This window comes from Theropithecus gelada, chromosome 1 (assembly GCF_003255815.1).
Source record: "Theropithecus gelada isolate Dixy chromosome 1, Tgel_1.0, whole genome shotgun sequence".
NCBI classification, from domain to species: domain Eukaryota; kingdom Metazoa; phylum Chordata; class Mammalia; order Primates; family Cercopithecidae; genus Theropithecus; species Theropithecus gelada.
This window is the reverse complement of record NC_037668.1, coordinates 6,112,072-6,120,851: the sequence shown is the minus strand read 5'-3', so window position 1 is coordinate 6,120,851 and position 8,780 is coordinate 6,112,072. Positions and strand designations below refer to the sequence as shown.

General features: G+C 42.8%; 1 protein-coding gene across 1 annotated transcript; it reads left to right on the top strand.

The window, feature by feature from the left end:
* The first annotated feature begins 1,324 nt into the window (after window positions 1–1,324).
* Window positions 1,325–8,780, top strand: BCL2L15 (BCL2 like 15). The gene is made up of 4 exons (XM_025364298.1): window positions 1,325–1,658; window positions 2,237–2,358; window positions 7,798–8,022; window positions 8,644–8,780. The coding sequence occupies exons 1-4, from the start codon at window positions 1,532–1,534 to the stop codon at window positions 8,659–8,661; spliced, it is 492 nt and encodes a 163-aa protein (XP_025220083.1). The 5' UTR covers window positions 1,325–1,531; the 3' UTR covers window positions 8,662–8,780.

The following is an 8,780-nucleotide window of genomic DNA, read 5'->3' as shown; positions in this document are numbered from 1 at the left end:
CACCAGGTCAGAGAGGTTGAGTGGTAAGTTTGCTGATAGATTTGATTTGGGTCTGAGACCCAAACCCAAAATCTAGGTTTAGCTACATTAAAAAGGCAACTACTACAGATAAGTGTCCAATCATGAGATCTCTTAAAACAGTGATGGAGTCCGACCCTGTTAGGAAAATCCTTTTGCTAGAGAGAGAATCTCAGATCTCTTTCATCCTGGTCATTATGCCTTGGGCTAAAAGGAGGACATTTAACATTTATTGTATGCCAACAGTGCTAGGCCATTCTGCATCTTATCTTACTTAATCTTCATAATTTATCTGTGAACTATTTTCCATTGTCCCCATTATAATTCCAAGTTGTTTGAGTTGTTTTTTTTAACTTTGCCAGACTTTATATTTGCTACCCCTCCACCTAGAATAGTATTATGCCTCCTTTTTGCATAGTGAATGCCTACTTATTCCTCAGAGCTCATCTCAGATGCTACTATTTTAAGGAAGCCTTCCCAGTCCCCTGGGCTTGTTTCCCTATTAAACTGATCAAAGGCTTGATTCTCTATTACACTTCACTGATCAAAGTGCACTGATCTCAATAGCACAAATAACTATGTGATTAGTCATTTAATGTCTGTCATTTCTGCTGAAGTGTAAGCTTCATGAGCACAGTAACTGTGCCTGTATCATTTGTCTATGTTATAGTGCCAAGTATAGTTCCTTGTTTGGTAAATAATTATTATATGATTATGGCAAATAAATTCCATAAACAGAAGTTTTTTGTTTTTTGTTTTTTTGTTTTTTTTTGAGACAGAGTCTCGCTCTGTCACCCAGGCTGGAGTGCAGTTGAGCAATCTCCGCTCAATGCAAGCTCCGCCGCCTCCCAGGTTCACGCCATTCTCCTGCCTCAGCCTCCTCAGAAGCTGGGACTACAGGTGCCCACCACCACGCTCGGCTAATTTTTTTTTTTTTTTTTTTTTGTATTTTTAGTAGAGACAGGGTTTCACCGTGTTCGCCAGGATGGTCTCGATCTCCTGACCTTGTGATCCGCCCGCCTCGGCCTCCCAAAGTGCTGGGATTACAGGCGTGAGCCACCGCCCCCAGCTGCGTAAACAGAAGTTGAATGCTGGTCCACTGTAACTTCAAAACCTTCCTTTAAATTGTGCCATATGCAGGACCTAAGAAGTAAAGGAAGTATTTCTTAATAAAATTACTCCAGAGGCTCTTCCTGAACTCTGTTTCAGTTCTAGATTGGCTATCTAACGATAAAAGTTAAGCATTAACTTTATGTGGTTAGGGTGTGGTCTGAGATAAAGAACCTAAAGTCTTTAAAGTCTCCCCAGTTCCAAGTAGGTAATCCCCTCCGAGAAGTCCCACCTTTCTGAGCAACTGTGTTTGAAGAAAGCTAGTGGGAAAAGTTCCAGGACTACATGTCAGGAAACTACAAGAGTTAGAAACATTTGTTGATTTACAAGTGTTTTTAACTTCCTGCTGGGCTGAAAACTGCTTGTTTTGTGGAAAAGCGAAACTTGGCAGCAAACATCTAAAATGAAGAGCCCCCAAACTTTTGAGGAAAAAACGGAATGCATTGTGAACGCTCTACTCATGGACTTCTTGGCCCCAACATTGCAGGTTGCCAACCGGAACCTATGCTGTGTAGATGAAGTAGATTCAGGTAAGGCTCCTGGCCTAGGTGGTGATTGCAGGTCAATAAAAGTATGTTTTCGGCTGGGCACGGTGACTGACTCCTGTAATCCCAGCACTTTGGGAGGCCAAGGCAGGTGACTTGAAGTCAGGGGTTTGAGATCAGCCTGGCCAACATGGTGAAACCCCATCTCTACTAAAAATACAAAAATTAGCCAGGCATGGTGACTCACGCCTGTAGTCCCAGCTAAATGGGAGACTGAGGCATGAGAATTGCTTGAACCTGGGAGGCAGAGGTTGCAATGAGCAGAGATCATGCCACTGCACTCCAATCTGGGCGACAGAGACTCAGTCTCAAAAAAAAAGAGTATGTTTTATTTATTTCCTTTAATTTTCAAAAGGCAAACTCTAAGCTTTCAGTAACACCTAAAGGGAAAGAGGTTCTCAATGAAGGGAAACTTTCTGACTATTGGTGTTGACAGAACATTTAAGCTCTTGGGAGATGATGTGAAAATTATTTAAAAACAAGACCAATTTTTCTCATTGCCCAGATTCCTGGGACTTGCCATTGCTTCAAGCATTGTAACAAATGTGTTCCCTCTGTCGTAGGAGAGCCTTGCTCTTTTGACGTGGTTATCATTGCTGGTCGCCTTCGGATGCTGGGTGACCAGTTCAACGCAGAATTGGAAACTTACGCCAAAAACATCATTGCAGAAACCATTCAAGAACAGGTCAAGTTTCTACTTCATGCTATTGTTTGCTGCTTTTTTTCCTATTTCAAACTTCCTTTTCTTACTACTCCCATACTATGGTGACTAGGAATGTTCTATGAAAATATTTGGGGGCTTATATTCCAAGGAGGTATAGCAAGAATTCTCCAATTGCTAAAACCTAAGTGGTATGGAGATGGAAAATTTTTGGCATAGGCTGATGAACCTTCAGCTTGTCTCTACTTGGTCTTCATCAGAGCTGTGCTTAGTGTGCATAGAGCACATTTTATAGCACTTTATTCTTGGCAAAGTATAGCATTTTTTTTTTTTGAGACAGGGTCTTACTCTGTCACCTAGGCTCAAGTGCAGTGGTGTGATCTCAGCTCACTGCAGGCTCCACCTCCTGGGCTCAAGTGATCCTCCCACTGCAGCCTCCTGAGTAGCTGGGACTTTAGGCAAGTGCTACCATGCCCATCTATTTTTTATTTTTATTATCTTTATTTTTAGTAGAGATGGGTTTTTGCCATGTTGCCCAGGCTGGTCTTGAACTCCTGAGCTCAGGTGATCCACCCACCTCGGCCTCCCAAAGTCCTGGGATTACAGGCGTGAGCTACCACACCCAGCCTATGCTTTTTTTTTTTTTTTTTTTTTTTGAGATGGAGTCTTGCTCTGTCACCCAGGCTGCAGTGCAGTGGTGCGATCTTGGCTCACTGCAACCTCCATCCCCCAGGTTCAAGCAATTTTCCTGCCTCAGCCTCCCAAGTAGCTGGGACTACAGGTGCACGCCGCCACACCCGGCTAATTATTTTTTGTATTTTAGTAGAGATGGGGTTTCACCGTGTTGCCCAGGCTGGTCTCGAACTTCTGAGCTCAGGCAATTGGCCCGCCTCGGCCTCCCAAAGTGCTGGAATTATAGGCATGAGCCACCACACCTGGTCCCAGCTTATGCATATTTTAATATTTATTTTGTTGGAGGTGGGCACTTTTTTCCCTAGGGTCCAGCACTGAAGTATATACAGGAATGACAGGCAGTCTACAAGTTTGATGCAATGAGGGATAAGCCCTACAGCAGCTCACTGGCTTTTCATCAGAATGCTGATTACTGGCAGTAGCACTTGGACTCTGTTTCAGATGTAAAGACAATAAGGCAGTATCTAGGAGATGTTGCTGATATATATCAACAATGACAGCTAATATTAACTTATCACTTACAATGTGCAATTATTATCTCATTTAATCATTATGCCCCTGTATGAGTTATCATGGAAGCTATTATCGCCGCAGCAACCTCTCCCCATCTGCATATAACACCACAAAAGCAAACATCTAACCTGTTTTGTTCACTGCCATATTCACACAACCTGTAACAGTGCCTTATATATAATACATCCTCAGTAAGAATTTCTTTTTTTATTTTTTTTGGAGACAGACTCTTACTGCAACCTCTGCCTCCCGGATTCAAGTGATTCTCCTGTCTCAGTCTCCCAAGTAGCTGTGATTACAGGCACCCGCCACCATGCCCTGCTAATTTTTGTATTTTTAGTAGAGATGGGGTTTCACCATGTTGGCCAGGCTGGCCTTGAACTCCTGATCTCAGGTGATCTACCCGCTTCGGCCTCCAAAAGTGCTGGGATTACAGGGGTGAATCACCGCGCCTAGCCCATCTGGGTGGATCACCTGATGTCAGGAGTTCGAGACCAGCCTGGTCAAAATGGTGAAACCCCCATCTCTACCTAAAAATACAAAAATTAGCTGGGCAGATAACTTGACATCAGGAGTTCAACACCAGCCTGGCCAACATAGAGAATCCCTGTCTCTACTAAAAATACAAAAATTAGCTGGGTGTAATCCCAGCTACTTGTAATCCCAGCTACTTGAGAGACTGAGGTAGGAGAAACCTGGGAGGTGGAGGTTGCAGTGAGCTGAGATCACGCCACTGCTCTCCAGCCTGGGCGACAGAGCAAGACTCTGTCTCAAAAAAAGAACCACACTCTTAACCATTATGCTTTATTCTTCCTACTATACATAGCTTGAGCAGTGTGCCTACACTACTTTCAAGCAGAACTGGACCTGTTACCTCCAGTTACTTGCCCTGAGGCTGTCCTAGGTAGTTGATAGCTGAGTTGACTTTTTTTTAATTAAACAGATTTTTTTTTGGCTGGGTGCCATGGCTCATGCTTGTAATCCCAGCACTTTGGGAGGCCGAGAGGGGCGGACTGCTTGAGGCCGGGAGTTTGAGACCAGCCTGGCCAATATAGTGAAACCCCATCTCTGCTAATAATACAAAAATTAGCTGGGCATAGTGGCACACACCTGTAATTCCCAGCTACTCGGGAGGCTGAGGTAGGAGAATCGCTTGAAACTGGGAGGCAGAGGGAGGTTGCAGTGAACTGAGATCTTGCCACTGCACTCCAATCTGGGCAACAGAGCGAGACCCTCTCTCAAAATAAATAAATAAATACATACATACACACATACATACAAACAACAAATACAAAAATTAGCCAGGCATGGTGGCACACAACTGTAATCCCAGCTACACGGAAGGCTGAGACAGAAGAATTGCTTGAACCCAGGAGGCGGAGGTTGCAGTGAGCCAAGATGGTGCCATTGCACTCCAACCTGGGTGACAGAGCAAGACTCTGTCTCAAAAAAAAAAAAAAAAAAAAAAAAAAAAAAAAAATTATTTGACTTGAACTTGTTTTAATAAAAAAAAATTTTGAAACAGCCCTAAACTCAGGGAAAAGTTGCAAGGATAGCACAAATAATTTATCTCTTTAATCATTTGACAGGAGGGAGTTGACATGATATTTCATCAACCCCTAATGCTTTTATACTTCCTTCAAACAAGGACATTCTCTAATGTAACCACATTCTAACCATCAAAACCAGGAAATTAACATTGATTCATTTTCATCTAATCCTTAGATCTCTTTCAAGTTTTGCCATTTTTCCCGATAATGTAACGTATAGTAAAAAGTTGTAGGCCAGAATCACATATTGCATTTAGTTGTCATTTCTCTTTAGTTTCCTCCAATCTGGAATTTTTCCTCAGTCTTTCCTTGATTTTCATAACCATGACACTTGAAGACTATGGTCTATCTTGTTGAATGTCCCTTAATTGGGTTTGTTTGATGTTTCTTCTTGAATAAATTAAAGATATGTACCTTTGGTAGGAATATCACAGAAGTATTGCTGTGTTCTCAGTGCATTGCATCAATTGGCACAATATTTCATTTTATCCCAGTATTGATGTTGTTAACTTTAATCACTTAAGATGGTGTCTGTAAGGCTTCTCCTCTATAAAGTTAGTCTTTTCCCCTTTGTAATTAATAAGTGTTTTATGGCGAGGTACTTTGAAACTATGTAAATATTCCACATCTCATCAAAATTTCAATGCATTCATTTTTTATCAGCATTGGACCCATGAATTCCTACTTTATTCAGTGGGTTATAATCTGTTAATGTCATTATTAATTTAGATGCTCAAATCATCCTAGTTTTAGCTAGTGGGAGTGCTTTCACTCTAGACTGCACCTCTTTGATGTGTCTCTATTTTTATTTGAGTACTTCGTTAATTTCTGACAGAAGATCTTATACTTCCCTAGCCCCAAACTGAAATCAACCATTCTCCAGAGAGCGCTGGTTTCTTTTATTTTTTGAGACGAGTCTCACTCTGTTGCCAGTCTGGAGTGCAGTGGCACGATCTCAGCTCACTGCAACCTCTGCCTCTCGGATTCAAGCAATTCTCCTGCCTCAGCCTCCCAAGTAGCTGGGACTATAGACGCACACTGCCAAGCCTGGCTAATTTTTTTTTTTTTTTGTATTTTAGTAGAGACGGGGTTTCACTATGTTGCCCAGGCTGGTCGCGAACTCCTGAGCTCAGACAATTCGCCCGCCTCGGCCTCCCAAAGTGCTAGGATTACAGGTGTGAGCCACCGCGCCCACCTTTTTTTTTTTTTTTTTTTTTTTTTTTTTTTTTGAGACGGAGTCTTGCACTTTCGCCCGGGCTGGAGTGCAATGGCGCCATCTCGGCTCACTTCAACCTCCACCTTCCGGGTTCACGTGATTCTCCTTCCTCAGCCTCCAGAGTAGCTGGGATTACATGCGCCCGCCACCACGCCCGGCTACTTTTTTGTATTTTTAGTAGAGACGGGGTTTCACTATGTTGGCCAGACTGGTCTTGAACTCCTGACCTCATGATTCACCTGCCTTGGCTTCCCAAAGTGCTAGGATTACAGACGTGAGCCACCGCACCCGGCCTTTGGTTTGTTTTAATGGAGAATGATATTTAGAAATCAAGATTTAGGTGCCCTCCCACATGGATGTCTTTTTCAGCTTGTTTGGGCTCTGATATTCAGCTCTGGCCAGGCTTGACCCCCCTAAATCCCCACAGATCTTGCTTGGACCCACCTAATGGCTTTTGGATCCCATATTTGAAAAGGAAAGAGGAAAAGGAAGAGCTACTCAATTATTTTAATTAATTATTATTTTATTAATTCTAATTAATTACTATTTTTGAGACAGTCTTTCTCTGTCACCTAGGCTGTAGTGTAGTAGCTCAATGATAGCTCACTGCAGCCTCAATCTCATAGGCTTAAGTGATCCTCCCACCTCAGCCTCCTAAGTAGTTGGGACCACAGGCATGTGCCACCATGCCTAGCTACTTTTTAAAATTCTGCATAGAGACAGGGTCTCAATGTGTTGCCCAGGCTAGTCTTGAACTCCTGACCTCATGTGATCCTCCCACTTTTGCCTCCCAAAGTGTTGGGATTACAGGTGTGAACCACTGCACTCGGCCTTTTTTTTATTTGAGACAGAGTCTTGCTCTGTCACCCAGGCTGGAGTGCAGCGGCGTGATCTTGGCTCACTTCAACCTTCACCTCCCAGGTTCAAGTGATTCTCCTGCCTCAGCCTCCTGAGTAGGTGGTATTACAGGCCTGCGCCACGATGCCTGGCTAATTTTTGTATTTTTAGTAGAGACAGGGTTTCACCATGTTGGCCAGGCTGGTCTTGAACTCTTGACCTCAGGTGATCTGCCTGCCTCGGCCTCCCAAAGTGTTGGGATTACAGGTGTGAGCCACCGCGCCCGGTCTTTACTTGAGAGTTTCCCAGACATTTCCTAGTCATTCAAGCAATACCTTTACAATTTAACCAGCTGGACTATCACATACTTAATATTTTTCTTTCAAATCATTTTTCATTTATTTTGTTTAACCTAAGCAATAATACCTGAAATCATGGGTTTGATGGACTACTTATGTATTTTCAAATGCCCATTAATATAACAAAATATTAAAACGAGAAAAGATTATCCATCTACCCTCTGAGATTTCATTAGTTACCACCAATTGCACATTTGGCACTCTAAGAAGCAATCGCTCTACTGGATTCCTGCACCTGCAGCCTCCTGCACTTTTTGAGGGATACTCTGTTGATATTTCCTTTGTCTTTCCTCAGGCAGGAGCTATACTCCAGAACACAGTGGAATCTCTCAGCAAGACCTGGTGTGCTCAGGATTCCAGCTTAGCTTATGAGAGAGCCTTTCTGGCAGTGGCAGTGAAACTTCTTGAGTATATGGCTCACATCGCTCCTGAAGTAGTGGGACAGGTGGCTATCCCCATGACGGGTATGATAAATGGGAACCGAGCCATCCGGGAGTTCATCCAGGGCCAGGGAGGTTGGGTAAGTGTGTTGGGGCCCCTGGTTTTGCTAGGTATTTGCACTGTTTTTGTACTAATACCTGGGATTCCAATTCATGACCCTTTTGGTAAATTGGAAACCAACAGGAAAACAGGCTTCCCTATTTTGCTGAAAATGCCTAGATTTTCTTGCCATGGAAAAGTGGAGCAGACAGATCAGCCTGTGGGTGTTGGACTCCAGAGTCATGCTACCTAAAATATTGACTGCTGACTACTGTAAAGCTAATCTTCATTTCCTACACATAATCATCTATAAAGGATATTCGTGGTAGAGTTCTAATTTCAGCCTGGCTTCACTCTGTTCCCTTGTAAATTTCTGGGTCTTTTTTTCCTAACATCTTTATGTGTGTGTTAGGGAAGTCAGAATCACCTTAATAGTATCTAAGAAAAAACAGTCTTTGCTGTAGTCGTAACCATAGAAGGTATTCTAAGCCCATGTTTTAGTAATCATTAGAACTTATGCTGTCATAGACCATTTACAGGGTCAGTGGAAGCCTTAATAAGAGCTACATTTCCTGGAGCTATCTGCAGATCATTTCCTGGTTTCTTAGGAAGTTCCTGAAAGCAATTCCTTTGACTGTAGGATTTTCACTGTCTTTCCTAGGAAAATCTGGAGAGCTGAAGAGGTGGAGCTATTCACGAGACTGAACATCACTTCCTTGTTGACTGATTGGGTGATTAACTCCTGGCAATTCAAACAAACAAATAAAAAAACACTTTTTTCATTTTATCAGAACTGAA

What these genes read in the sequence shown, in the direction of transcription:
- BCL2L15 (XM_025364298.1), top strand. Translation starts at nt 1,532, where the DNA reads ATGAAGAGCCCCCAAACTTTTGAGGAAAAAACGGAATGCATTGTGAAC. An exon ending in TGTAGATGAAGTAGATTCAG is followed by an intron (nt 1,659 to 2,236) that starts GTAAGGCTCCTG and finishes CCTCTGTCGTAG; the next exon opens with GAGAGCCTTGCTCTTTTGAC. An exon ending in CAGAAACCATTCAAGAACAG is followed by an intron (nt 2,359 to 7,797) that starts GTCAAGTTTCTA and finishes GTCTTTCCTCAG; the next exon opens with GCAGGAGCTATACTCCAGAA.